Source organism: Podarcis pityusensis (assembly GCF_964106645.2).
Source record: "Podarcis pityusensis genome assembly, chromosome: 8".
Classification (NCBI taxonomy): domain Eukaryota; kingdom Metazoa; phylum Chordata; class Lepidosauria; order Squamata; family Lacertidae; genus Podarcis; species Podarcis pityusensis.
In genome coordinates, this window is record NC_138033.1 from 63,126,761 (window position 1) to 63,141,570 (window position 14,810).

Here is a 14,810-nt window from a genome sequence, read left to right on the forward strand (position 1 = left end):
GTGTTTTAATTTTCACCCGGAAAGATGGGCTGTAAGTGCCCCCAAGAAATAAGAGACAGGCAAAGAAGCATGCAACAAGACCTCATTTCACTTTCTAAGGAAACAGAGAGAGATGCTTATAGGAGGAGGTGCTCCCTGAGAACCGTAATTTGGATGAGAAGAGGTGATAAAAAAAAATCCTCAAGAAGCATAAAAGAGCCCACATAAGTCCTTTGGGCCTCCAGTTGTGAATATCTGCTTGGCTGCCATCCCAGGGACTCTTGCTCCTCTTCCTTTGACTAAGAAGGCACCAAATTGAGGTCACAGAAGATTCCACATCAAGGAGTGACCTAGTTTGCAAATTGAGGCCATGGAGAAAAGCTGTTAAGAGCGTAATAAATATACAGGTTGCTACTGACACATCTCTGTCTCTGTAGCTTCATTCTGCAGCGCTTATTAGTGTCTGCACAGTGCTGAGAAACCAGATCTGGTGGTTCAGCTAAGATCAAATTGTTACGTACGTGTGTGTGTGTGTGTGTGTGTGTGTGTGCAGGACAGCTTGTGGTATAGGGGATGTTCCAAGGGGGTTCCGATTTGGCATTGCACAGTGATATAAGCCGCAGCATCAGGCTGGGTTACTGTTACTGTGCAAGCTGGAGGTACCTGGTGTCCTGGCCTGATTCTGCCTGATGCCAACAAAAGCTTTTTTAGTATTAGTCCACGTAAAGTAGCTCATCTCGTCTTGAGGGGCAGTCAGAGAACTGTGTTGCGCTGGTGGTGGGGCTGGAGATTAAGTATCAGGAAGAAGGCTGTTAATTAAGATTTCAGATCACCGCATGATTTGGGGACCTGGAAACTCAACGTGAGGTAGGAGAGGACTCCATATTGGAGCAGGGGTTGCTTGTTTTCCACTGTCCCAAAGGATTGAACCAATGGATTCAAATGATAAGAAAGGAGATTCCAGATAAACATTTGTTGTTGTTGTTGTTTAGTTGTTTAGTCGGGTCCGACTCTTCGTGACCCCATGGACCAGAGCACACCAGACACTCCTGTCTTCCACTGCCTCCCGCAGCTTGGTCAAACTCATGTTCTTAGCTTCAAGAACACTGTCCAACCATCTCGTCCTCTGTCGTCCCCTTCTCCTTGTGCCCTCAATCTTTCCCGGCATCAGGGTCTTTTCCAGGAAGTCTTCTCTTCTCATGAGGTGGCCAAAGTATTGGAGCCTCAGCTTCAGGATCTGTCCTTCCAGTGAGCACTCAGGGCCGATTTCCTGATAGGTTTGATCTTCTTGCAGTCCATGGGACCCTCAAGAGTCTCCTCCAGCATTAAACATTAGGAAGAACTTCTGAGGTAAGAGCTGTTCGACACTGGAACAGATTCCCTCAGAAGTTGATTGACTCTCCTTCATTGGAAGCTTTTCAGCAGAGTGCGGATGGTCACCAGTCAGAAATTCTTTAGTTGTGATTCCTGAGTTTCAGGGGGTTGGACTGGAGGATCCTTGGGGATCCCTTCCAACGCTACAGTTCTATGGTCCTATAATTCCTTCAGACACCCCCCCTCCCCAACTTGGAGCTTTTCAGTTGTTTTCAATGTTGGGGAGCATTTTTTCCCTCAACTTGCTGGTAGCAGTGTCTATCCCAGTGGTTTGTGGTTCCCATTTGTACTTAGAATTTTCATCTTGATGATGTAGCTTTATTCTGAAGGGGATGGGGATAGGATGGAACCCATCAGATCCCGAGAGATGAACTGGCATGGAGGTGGGAATAAGAGGCGAGCCTGGAGACAATCTGTGGGACCTTTCACCCATCCAACCCGTCTCCATGATTTCAAGCTACAAGTCTACTATAGTGCCTTTTTTGGTTATAAATGAAATATGCTTCAATCAGCTAGCCTTTGCTTCCCCACCCCCCACAAGGTTCCAGACTACAACTCCTGTCAACCAAGGGGTTGTAGCACAGAAGATCTGGAGGCCACCAGACTGACAAAGGCTGAGATGGAGAAATGTACAATTTTGCTTCATCCACTTCTCTCTGAATCATTTTAGCTCCAGGGTCTGGCTTCCTGTTGTATGTTTGCTTTATGGTTGGTAACCTGGCAAGGTCATCGCTCCCTGGTTTGTTTATTTAATTGTTGCATTTCTATCCTTCCCCCCTCCCCAAGGAGCTCAATGTGATGGATACATGGTCCTCCCCCTCCTCATTCATTTCCCACAACCCTATGAGGTAGGTTAGGATAAGAGGTTTTGGACCTTGATCTCCCGAGTCCAACACCTTAACCACTACACCCCATTGGCTCTCAATAAAGGCCACGAAGCAGGTTGTGAGAAAAGGACCTCCAGAACAACCATAAACAGAACTCTTTCTAAACCTCCCCCTCAAAAAAGAGATATGAATGGCAGTGTTGAGAGAGGGGTGTGCCCCTTTTGAGTCTAGCCTGCTAGCCATTGCACAAACAGCAATTAACTTTAAATGTAATTAAAGTTTAGTTGCAATACATGGTACTTATCTCCTGCATGTCGGCTAATCCTCAATAGATGTAACTCTAATGATGATTTACGGTTTTGCTAACGCGTCCCTTAATCTAAATTAAATGTGTAGTGATACTAAAAACCTCTCCTCTCTCTCACCCGCACCCAGATTGCACACTTGTGGGCTAAGTGGTCGGGAGGAGGAGAGGTGAACACCTCAGAACAGGATCGGGGCCATGTGCTGCTGCTTCCCTTCCTCTGGCGAGGAGGTCACATTCATGAGGGCTGGTTCATGCTTTGGACATTTTGAATTACTGGCGCATTACAAGAGGCCACTGCAGACAGGAATGCCCAGGACTTTTTGCTGCTGGAAGCAAAAGAGAAAACGCTGCCCTTGTTTCTGCAACCACCACTATGTGCCCTCTGCTGCCATGCATCCCCTGCCACCTGGTGCTGCATGGATGTTCAGTGGAGGAAGTGGCAGTGGCTGTCAAGCATAGGAGGCAGTGAGCGGTGCTCTCCTTGGAGGCTGGATCTCCTGTCCCTCCCAGCTGTCTGGAGGGGCCACTGCCTCAACTTGCCTCATGGGTGGGCCAGCCCTGACCACAAATACAGCACTACAAGCTGAGCTTTCAGAGCAGCTTCATCATTGTAGTTTTCAGCTGAGTCAAATCATAGCATAATGTCAATAAGTTGCATCAATAAGAACATAAGCAGTTAGTCTTGCTGGATCAGACCAAAGGCCCATCTGTTGGAAGATTCAGGACACGTCAAATAAAGTCCTCAAATGAAAACAGGGCCCAACCTGGTGATAACAGAGTAATGGTGGAGTGGACCACCTTGAAAGATGGTGGAATCTCCTTCACTGGAGGTTTTTAAGCAGAGGTTGGATGGCCATGTGTCAGGGATTCTTTAGCCGTGGTTCCTGTATTGCAGAGGGTTGGACTAGATCCTTGAGACCCCTTACAATTCTGCAATCCTATGGTTCTATGATTCTTCATGCAGCACGTAGTTAAACCATGGCACTTGCTCCCACGGGAGGCAGTAATGGCTTTAAAAGAGGATTTGACAAATCCATGCAGGGTAAGGCTATTGGTGGCTACTAGCAAAGATGGCTTTTTTTCCATGTTCAGAGGAAGTCATGCATCTGAATGTGAGTTGCAGGAAACCACTGTAGGGGAGAAGGCTACAATTCAAAGTGTTGGTGCTGACCTTTAAAGCCCTAAATGGCCTTGGCTCAGTATACCTGAAGGAGCGTCTCCACTCCCATTGTTCACTGAGGTCCAGTTCCAAGGGCCTTCTGGTGGTTCCCTCACTGTGAGAAGTGAGGTTACAGGGAACCAGGCAGAGGGCCTTCTCGGTGGTGGCGCCCGCCCTGTGGAATGCCCTCCCATCAGATGTCAAGGAAATAAACAACTATCTGACTTTTAGAAGACATCTGAAGGCAGACCTGTTTAGGGAAGTTTTTAATATTTGATGTTTTGTTTTGTATTTAATCTGTTGGGTGCCACCCCAAGTGGCTGGTGAAACCCAGCTGGATGGGCAGGGTAGTAATAATAATAATAATAATAATAATAATAATAATAATTCTCAGATCCTGTTTTCAGACTTCCCATTGGTGCATCTGACTGGCCACTGTGAGAACATGATGCTGGACTGGATGGGTCATTAGCCTGATCCAGCAGGCTCTTCTTACTTTATTATCTAGTTCAGCCTCCTGTTCTCCCAGCAACAGACCTGATGCCTCAATGGGGAAATCCCCTGTCTTTCTTAATTCTGCATCACTGCAAGGTGGCAGCATTTGTTATTCCCCTCCTGCCCCCGCTTCCCTATTTATAAAATGTTCACAGTGCTTCCCCTTCTCTCTCTCCTTTTCCCATCAAAACCACAGTGCAAATGAGCAGGGATGTCATATTTTAAATGTTGCCCTCCTTGCTTCTTTGAACCCCTAGAACCTCCAAGATACATTTTATGCCTCAACCCCTTCAGTGAGTATAGCTTTTGTGTTTCCTATCCATCATAATGCTGCACACATTCCAATCCCCAAGTGGAAAGAGATTCCAGAAATGCCAGCCCTTTCCCCAGGGTTTGGTTTTCTTGGAATGAAAGTCAGAGGAGGCTGTAATGATTTTTTGTGTGTGCGGTTTTACTTACTCATGTATGCAACCTGTATACATGTATACATCCTGAGCATCCCCAGATAATGTGGCATCCAGCCAGGTGAGATAGGAAAAGGCTCACTCATGTGTCTCTATGGCAACCTCTTTGGACATGTACGTGGCAGGACTTAACTAGCCGGCCAAGTTATTACCACAACAAAGGTACTGGTTGGGTTGGTTCAGCAGGTTTCTCCTACCAGATACTAAGCCTCACATATGCAGGATCACATATTTGGAAGGGATCCATAGGTATTTTCCAGGCTGATGCCTCAACTCTAACCAAAGCAATAATTAAACCAGAGGCACCAAGATGTTCAAGAGCTGTGGAAATGAAGCCTTTTGGGGAATGGCTGAGGGAGTTGAGTATGTTTAGGCTGGGGAAGAGAAGACTGAGAGGTGATGTGATGATCATCTTCAAATATCTATAAGGCTGCCGCATGGAAGATGGAACAAGTTTGCTTTCTGCTGCTGCTGAGGGTAGGTTCCGAACCAATGGATTCAAATTGCAAGGAAAGAGATTCCAACTAAACATTAGGAAGAACTTTTTGATGGTAAGAGCAGTTTGACAGTAGAATAGACTACCTTGGATGGTGGTGGACTGTCCTTCATTGGAGGTTTCTAAACAGAGGATGGTTGGCCACCTGCCAAGGATTCCTGCATTGCAGGGTGTTGGGCTAGATGACCCTTGAAGTCCCTTCCAATCCTACAATTCGATGATTCTATGATCTGTTTGGGAATCTGTCTTCCAAAATGTTGCTAGACCCCATCTTGTTCTTGGGGCGCTCTAGATCTGTTTGAAGAATTTACCAGGGTATGGGGTTTGGAGCTTACCTTAGCTTTCCAAGGTGGCTGAAGGTGGTATGTGGGGGTTCCCCTCCATCCCGCAGTCAACATTTCTCCAGCACTCTGCAGCTTCTCCGACTGCCCACACTTCCTGATCTGAAAAAGAAAAAGCCCAGCCGGAGGAGTGACCTCATGATGTCTCCCCCTAGGCTGAGCATGGGAAACCAGGGAGGGTGCAAATTGCAGAGCGCTGATGAGATGGTTTGTGGAGCAAATGGAAGGACCTTCACAAAACACCCCTCGATCACCTCAAAAATAAGGTAAGTAACAAAAAACCCAGCACCTCATTCATGAGAATGTCATTGAAATGTTCCACCTGCTTATAGAATGCAATTCTATTCATTAAAATCAGGCAGGCACCTTCAGCGTACTTTTTTCAGCACCTACTCAAAACTTTTTTAGGCAAGCCCACCCAGATACGTAGAATGTTGACATATTCTTTCAATCTATTTTAGTTAATTTTAATTAGTATTTTGAAATGTTTTAAATTTAACAGTTTTTATTGATAATTTCATTGCTTTATTCTGTTTGCAAACAGCTCTGAGGTTTGGTTTGGTTTGGTTTTTCATTGCAATCAAGTGCTGTATTTTTGTTTTAAGTTCTTTTCTCATTAATTGATGACCAATAGTCAAAAATGCAGGAGATGTTTCAATGCGGCACTAAAATTAGATAGCTTGTATAATATCACTTGTTGGTAGCCTGAGATGAAAAGGAACTTTCCCAGGTGACTAGATAATAAGAAATGATCTATTCCTTGATTGCCTAACCCCAACATCAGCCAACCCAGCCCCCTCTCTTCACCTCTGATACCATCAGATATCCACACAAGCCCATCAAGTCTGAACTAGATATTAGGGCATAAAATCCAGTGGGTGGAGGTTCTAATCACAATGTTGGTTTCTTGATTTTGTCTAGGAAATTGACTAGGCAAGCTGGCTTGTAAGTCTGTAGGATTGAATGCATGCATGCCCCAAGTGAACATTATTCCTCATGCACACTTGGATGTCTAGCTGTGTTGGAGGTGGGGTACTAGCACCGGGTTGGTGGGGAGGGAAAGTGTGGTCTCACATCCCACGGCTTGTAGGAGAGCGATTGAGGAACATGTAGTCTCATCTGGTCTAGGGAAGCTCTTTTGTGTATCGGAAGAGAATTGATTTTGGGATTGTCTTTGTATGTAGTTGTTATTCAGTTTTTGTTTTTTGATAGGCCATAACTGGTTAACTTAAGTGAGTGTGGGCTGGTGACATTGCTCCTTAATACCTACCAGGAGCGTCTCCACCCCCATCATTTAACCTGGACACTGAGGTCCAGCGCCGAGGGCCTTCTGGTGGTTCCCTCACTGCGAGAAGCGAAGTTACAGGGAACCAGGCAGAGGGCCTTCTCGGAAGTGGTGCCCACCCTGTGGAACACCCTCCCATCAGATGTCAAAGAAATAAACAACTATCTGATGTTTAGAAGACATCTGAAGCCCTGTTTAAGGGAGTTTTTAATGACTGATGTTTTAATGTATTTTTAATCTTTTGTTGGAAGCCACCCAGAGTGGCTGGGAAAACCCAGCCAGATGGGCGGGGTATAAATAATAAATTATTATAATATTATTATTATTATTATGCCAAGCTGTGCCCTGAGATCTGCTGGGGTGACCCTGCTTGGAGTTCCACTGATGGGTATCACTGTGATGTTCTGGTGTTTATGTAAACAATATTGTGTGTATATCTTCCTATATACATAAAAATGCAAGGCTGTCATCACACAGCCCCCACTGGAGGATTAGTAGTGCCACATCACAATCCTAGATTTGCATGTGGAAATGGGGTTAGGAAGGTGAAAAGGAAGCTTAGTAGTTGCCTGGGGTGGCAAGTGGAAGCTCTAGGGGTTAATGCAGGAGAAATGGGGGGAAGGTTGGTGAAAACAGCAAGTAGGAGAACAGCTCCTGGTGTAATTAAAGTACCATAAATGTGATTTAAAGTATCTGTTAGGTTGCAAGGGGGAGAAAGAGCGTGCATGTTATATTGGAAGTGAATGGTGATTGAATGAGAGTTTGAAAGTGAGTTTGAATGCTGGTGGGAGACAGTTTAGGGAGTCAGTTGAGTTTAGGAGTGAGTGGTAGCTGGAGTGGGAGTTAGAGCTGGAGATGGAGAGAGAGTTTGGATGGCAAGAGGTTTGTTTTCAATAGAATCGAGTCTGCATTTTTATTAGCCACATGAGACAAAGTAACAGATAGGATAACTCAAAACTTAAATCATATGCTTCTGTCCAGTATGTCAGGGTTTCCCAAACTTGGCTCTCTAGCTGCTTTTGGACTACAGTTCCCATAATCCCTGGCCACTGGTCCTGCTAGCTAGGGATGATGGGAGTTGTAGTCCAAAATCAGCTAGAGTCCCAGGTTTGGGAAACCCTGCAGTATGTGATCATAGAGACCTATATTTATTATTTCTGCCCTGATAGATCATTGCCTTACACCACATGCCCCTTGAATGGCTACATTAGATGTGGGAAATATTCAGGTACAGTGGTACCTCAGGTTAAGAACTTAATTCATTCTGGAGGTCCATTCTTAACCTGAAACTGTTCTTAACCCGAAGCACCACTTTAGCTAATGGGGCCTCCTGCTGCTGCTGCACCACCGCTGCACTATTTCTGTTCTCATCCTGAAGCAAATTCTTAACCCGATGTACTAGTTCTCAGTTATCGGAGTCTGTAACCTGAAGCGTCTGTAACCTGAGGTACCACTGTATATAGTATCCCTGGGGGGGAACAGGAACGAAGGGAATGTTAGATGTACCCCACAGAAACCCAGCTCAGGGCGGTCGCCTTACAAAGAGAGAAGGTGATACAGGGGAGTTGTGTGTGTGTGTCTGTGGCTGAGGGTGGGTGGGGGCACGGCAGTCACCATGGCGACAGGTATTGTGGAGCGACTTCCCTGTGAAGAAAGGCTGCAGCATTTTGTTTTTTTGTTTTTTTTAAAATAATATTTATTGCTTTTCCGACAATTCAAACACACACAAAAATAAGAACAAAAAAAGAACAACACAACACAATACAAAAACACTACACAACCCACTAAACTAACAGAACAAAAACTGTTAGAAAAAAACATCAAACAATTTCCGTATCTTATCTTTCATTCACTTATTTCAGTGACCGCCTCACACCTCCCTTTTTGTATTCCACTTCTGTTAATTGTTTCAGCAATTCCTTTCCATCTTCCTCTGCTTTCTATCTTTTAATTATCTTAACAAATTCTAACCTTATTTTTCCCTTTAGTACTCTGTTAATCTATTTATACTTAATTCCTTATAACATTTCTACTAAAACCATATAATTTCATTCCAACATTTTTCTAACATTCATTAATTTTACAGTATTTCTGTAAATAGTCTTTAAACTTTTTCCAGTCTTCTTCCACTGACTCTTCTCCCTGGTCTTGGATTCTGCCAGTCATCTCCGCCAGTGCAAGGCTGCAGCATTTTGAGGTTTCTTAATTCGGAGAAAAGACGAGTAAGAGGTGACACAATGGAAGATTATAAAATTATGCAAGGCATGGAGAAAGTGGGGCGCGGCAAAAATTTGTCCCTCTAACGTAGCATTAGAACTCATGACATCCAAAGAAGTTGAATGTGGGAAGATGCAGGACTGAGAAAAGAAAGTCCTTCTCCTCACAGCACATAGATAAACTGTGGAACTAACCTCCTGCCGGAGGCAATGATGGTCAGCAACTCAGATGGCTCTAAACGAGGATTAGATAAACTCCTGAAGAGGAGAAGGCTATGAAAGGCAACTAGCCAGGGGTGCCAACTTGAATAAAATATTGGGGAAGGGGCAGGTAAGCCCCACCCCGCATAATCGATCACAAGACGCAGCCCATCAACTTTGGGGAGGCCTGGCCCTCTCAAATATTTTATTTGTGGGGGGAAAGGGAACTCGGCCCCCAGGAATTGGCTCTTGTGCTACTAGCTATGATGGCTATGTTCTGCCTCCACCGTCCAAAACAGCAATGCTTCTGAATACAGTGGTACCTCGGGTTAAGTACTTAATTCGTTCCGGAGGTCCGTACTTAACCTGAAACTGTTCTTTAACTGAAGCACCACTTTAGCTAATGGGGCCTCCTGCTGCCGCTGCGCTGCCGGAGCACGATTTCTGTTCTCAACCTGAAGCAAAGTTCTTAACCTGAAGCACTATTTCTGGGTTAGCAGAGTATGTAACCTGAAGCGTATGTAACCTGAAGCATATGTAACCTGAGGTACCACTGTACCCATTTCTGGGAGCCACAGGAAAAGAGAGAGAAGTGCTCTTGTCCTCAGCTCTTACCTGAGGGTTTCCCAGAAGAGGCATCTTGTTGGCCACTGAGAAAACATGAAGCTGGAGTAGATGGGATAGTGGCCTGATCCAGGAGGCGCTCATGTTTTCAATGAGGGACTTTAAATGAGTTCTTATGTTTTAAATGAGGGTCTTCTTGGTGGCAGTGCACCAATTGTGGTACTCCCTCCCACAGTGACAGTTTTTCATTGTCAGTCAAAGATGTGTTTACTTGTCCAGGCTTTCGAGATCTGTGTGAAGGGTCCCAAACAGTTCAATATTTCCATATGCTGATATATATATATATATATATATATATATATATATATTGCATGCTGTGAGTCTCCCTGGGCTCCTGTGGCAGGAAGGGGTGATACAGAACCAACACAACCACAACCATAATTTGAAAAGTATTTCTTCAAGCTTCTGTACATATTGTTACCTACCTTAACCAGGCTAGAAAAATTATTATTTTCATTGGGTGTGATCTAATGTCAAGTCATGCTCAGATTTAAACCCCATGGAATCAATTAATTTATGTAGCTTTGGTTCCAACAGATGTGATTTCAGCATGTCTTGGTTAGACTCTCTCTCGTGTTCTGTTTTTATTTAAAGAGGAAATAAAATTACATTTTACATTGGATGATTGTATATTTGGTCTGTGGAGGGTCCTTATGTGCATGGCTACTGTTTTATTTGAGTTTTTGTTGATTTTCTCTAAATTTGGTCAATTTAATTAAAGGCGAAAATGAGCTGTAAGGAAGGTGATAGCCACTGAAAATTAATGCATGGCTAATACTAAAAAATAAAAAACCCCAAAAAACTGTAGATCATTGTGGGATGCTGCTAATTTTAATATTTTCTTTTTGTCCTTAACAGGATTCCATTGGTGAACCTGTAAAAAAAAAAAAAAAAGGAATGGGTTACCTATACCTACCATTTGTGTTTACTGATGGAAGACTCAAAGAACAGCCAAATATATTTTTATATAATAAAAAAGGGATTTGCCCCTACGAGTGATTGAATTTTCGAGGAGTGCATTATTTTTCATGGGAGAAGATGGTTGTGGGTGGGGTCTGGGGTGGGGAGAGAATAAACTTGCAAGCAAAGATGGAAGAAAGAAGATGGAAGCCAGCCAAACAGAGCCATGGCTTCAGTCTGGGACATGTGTGGACTGTGACTCTATTTTTGAACCTGTGCCAATAATACCATAATGTGCCATGATTCGCCTGGGGGAAACGTCTTCAGAAGGTGACGCAGAGCGGAATACATGTCAAAAAGAAAAAAAATATATAGTGAAAGCAAGGGTGGGGAATATCTCTTCTAATAAAGTCAGTATTTCTGGTTACTATACATATAATATATATATATATATAAACACAAACACTTTTTGTACTGTAGCAAATTTTTGGAAAAAAAATCTTAAATGTTCTGGGTTGTTGTTTTTTTCTAAAAAAAAATTAATACCATCAAAGAAATGGGTGTTGTGGGTTATAAATATGATTCCGTTTGACACGCTTAGTATATATGAACTTAAATAAATGGATGTTTTCTACTTCAGAAATCTAGTTTTCACAAACATACATGCTGACACCTGCATTTCAAAGCCCATTTCTACAAGAGAACTAATTTAACAACAACAACAACAACAATCCCGGGGTTGGGAAAAGGCAATTGAGCGTTCTCTGAATAATCCATGTTGATTACAGCTCTTAGAATTTAACAAAAGAATTTAACAAAAGTGGATCCCGTGTGAACACAGAGAGTTTCAGTGTGCAGAAGGAACCAATTCAGGCTATGACATTTCTCCATGCCTATAGGTTTCAGGATGCAATGCTAAAAATTCTTAACAGGGAGTAAGTCACATTGATTTTAAAGAGATGTACTTTTGAGTAGACATGGTTAAGGTTGTCAGACTGTGTTCCCTGGGGTTCCTTTAAATCTTATTGAGGATCCCTTGATGAGAAGGTCAGCAATGGTGGCGCCACATTCTTGAAAGACAGAAATCTTCCCTTGCAATGCACATCCACAGGAAAGCGTGGGGGCCATGTTCAGAAACAGCCCCTCAAGTTCACTCAAGGCAATGACAATGGCCAATAGATCTGATATGTGACGTTCTGGTGTTCATCTTTGCATTTGCTTCAGAACCTTCTGTCAACACACAAGAGATCCATGGCAGATGAGCCAGTGTGGGAAAAGATGCTTGAAAACTACATGACTATCTGCACATTCAGAACTTCGTGGAGAAAGGCTAGTGTATGCCAGGTGACCAAAAGCAAAGGAAAATAAGCCAATGTGTTGTATGGGGGAGGAGGGGCTTTGAAAAGTGTTTGGGAACATCAACTGGACCAGAACATGATGAGTGCTTACCTCACCAGTTTGCTGGTTTTTGTTTCTGAGGACAATACAAAGTCCTTGTATTGACTTCCAAAGCCTCTAGTTGTTTTTGGTGGGCTGGGATAGGTGAAGGTCTTCTCCTTCCACTTGAACCTGCCTATCAGCTCAAATAATCAAATAAGGATCTCCTTGTCCTACAGAGGTTAAGTAGCTCACTTACCTGAGAGAGAGTCTTCTTGTGTGGTGGCTCTGTGATTGTGGAATACCCTTCCTAGGCAAGTTATCACTTGGAGCCATCATCCCTCTCTCTTAGGCACCAGATAAGGTCCACCTTGTGTCCTCCCCTGTGTTTTTAACACTGTGTTATTTCTTTTCTCCTTAAAAAAAAAAAAAAAAACTCCTGCTGAAACTGTTTTATTGGGCTGCTGTTACTGGGTTTCTTTCTTTTTTTATTAAAAATGTTTCTAAGATAGTTTATTATTGATTGTATTGTTGATTTTAATTTTTGTAAGCTGCCTTGAGCAGCTTTGGAGAAAGGTGGGAACCACTTTTCCATAAGTAATAAACAATAAATACAAAATTAAGAAGAAGACTCCTGTAAGAGTTATGTAGGAGGGAGAATTTCCATGGGCACCACTCGATCTTCAGAATGAGACTACGATGAAAAGTCTACACAACCATAAAACAGGAAATGCTTGGAGGAAGACTTGCTCTGAGTCAGAACACAGACTGATCTGACCATATCATACACTACTACCAAGAGCAGTACATGCAAGCCAAGGAAAAATGCTAAGGTTCTCTACTTTCATTCTTAAACTATGAACATGATTAGGAAGTGGCCCAAGCATTTTGCACTGGGCCACAGATATCCTGACCCTTTCAAAAAGATGCTTTTATTTAAAAAATTACTTGGATATGAGTAGTATTTGAGAGGAGGTATGCTGAGTTGCAAAGAGCGTGTTCGTAAGCACTCAGCCATCCATCACCTTAATTTGCTCAGAAACCTGCATTTGCATCTATACATATAAATTAACATATGCAAGTTTTCTGTGCATTTGTGTTCCGATGAGCCAGTGCCCTGAATCCTTTAAGTACCTAGCAATACCTTTGCCTAAACTTAATTTTGTTTTTCATTTCTTTGAATTCCATTCATTTTATTCCCCTCCCATTTATGTTTGTTTTAAGACTTCTGATGTTTACAGCATTGGCATTTACCATCCAAAAGGCATAAAATTCCCAGGCCTTCTGTTACCCTTTCAAAGGATCAGATGTGCCAAATGCCAGATGGATGAACCAGAAGAGCCTTTGATTTGTAGACCTCATTTTATATCTGTCTTTCTTATCCCCTGTGACCTCACTGTGACCTATCCAGGTTGTTCCAGGTTATTTCAATTTGTGTACCAATAGAAATGAACAGTGGGTGGGCACCTAAAAATGAAATGATTGAACAATTTTCATTTTTTATTGTTCAGAAATCAATGAGGTTCATTCTTCCCACCTTTCTTCCTTCCTTCCTTCCTTCCTTCCTTCCTTCCTTCCTTCCTTCCTTCCTCTTTCTTTCTTTCTTTCTTTCTTTCTTTCTTTCTTTCTTTCAACTGCCTCTGATTGTCAGTGGATCTCCAGGGCCTTCGGTGGAAGTTTTTCCTGTACTCTAACATACAGGAAATACCAGGGATTAGACCTGGGATTAGACCTGCAAAACATGTACTCCTGTCTTCCTGGGGCTGATGGGAGTCGTAGTTCAAAACATTGGGAAGGTAACAGGCTGGTGAAGGTTGGAGGACATTGCCAGTAAACAATGGTCCTTGCTGGCCTCCATGACTTCTGGTCTTTTGCACATACCCAGAAGAGCCTTTCTCTATACATCAATACATACCATCAAATATTTGACAGTGTAAAATGGCTTCCTTCCCTTTCATATCAAGGCATAGGCAGGGGGTGCTGAGGGTGCCCAGACACAGCACTGTTGTAGTTGCCAACCGTCTGTCTCAGGAGACAACGGAAGAATGCCCCTTCTGGGGTGAAGTCAAACTGTTGCAGAGTTACAGCGCCTGTTGTGGCTGTAGAGACCAATATGGGAGAGTCATGTTTTATTGAAGGTGGGGCAGATGAAGGCATCCAGTTTTGCTGCTACTGGTGCACCTTGGCAATTCCTCTCTCTGTGCTCCTCCCAGCAATCACTCCTGCTCTGGTCACCGCTGTGGGCATGAAGCAGGAGAAAACCTGCTATTCACACTAGTACCATTAACTGCTCGTGAGTCGGGTTGAAGGAAGAGTCCAAGAGTACTTTACTGCAGCTAAAGTGTTTCAGTGAGATTGCTCCGCAAAAACTGAACCCCAGGTGTTGTCCACAGGGAACTTCTTAAAGGGTTTACAGGCAAATGATTCATATATAATCCAATCAAAAGCACCAGACATTTGCAGAGGGTAGCTGGCAAAACACTCATTGGATACAACTCTCTGTCCAGTTTGCACCTTGACATGGCATCCCTTCGAGGGCTCCTCACTTCTTAGTCTACATAGATACAAGCCTACATACTAAAAGGTAGAATAGTAGTCTGAGATTTATGTTTACATAGATAACAAGCCTACATAAGGGCAAGTTGTCCTTCTAGTAAGCTGGGATGGCCAGACTCCCATAAATTTACTCTTCAGAAGTACATTCCCAAGTGCCATTCTCATATTCTCTGAACCCAGGTGTCTCTGCAAAGGGGCCTCTTCTGTGA

The 14,810-nt window shown here is 43.3% G+C and overlaps 1 protein-coding gene across 5 annotated transcripts in view; it reads left to right on the top strand.

Moving 5' to 3' along the window:
- AJAP1 (adherens junctions associated protein 1) overlaps positions 1-10,772 on the top strand; it is a 122,461-nt gene extending 111,689 nt beyond the window's left edge. For 2 of the 5 annotated variants that reach the window (XM_081017190.1, XM_081017191.1), the window contains exons 5-6: positions 5,598-5,708; positions 10,627-10,772. In XM_081017190.1, coding sequence (XP_080873316.1) covers positions 5,598-5,708; positions 10,627-10,648 — 133 coding nt within the window. In that variant the 3' untranslated portion in view covers positions 10,649-10,772. Of the gene's footprint in view, positions 1-5,597; positions 5,709-10,626 lie in introns of those variants that run through there. The other 3 variants (XM_081017192.1, XM_081017194.1, XM_081017193.1) reach the window with 2 other exon arrangements.
- The last annotated feature ends 4,038 nt before the right edge of the window (positions 10,773-14,810 follow it).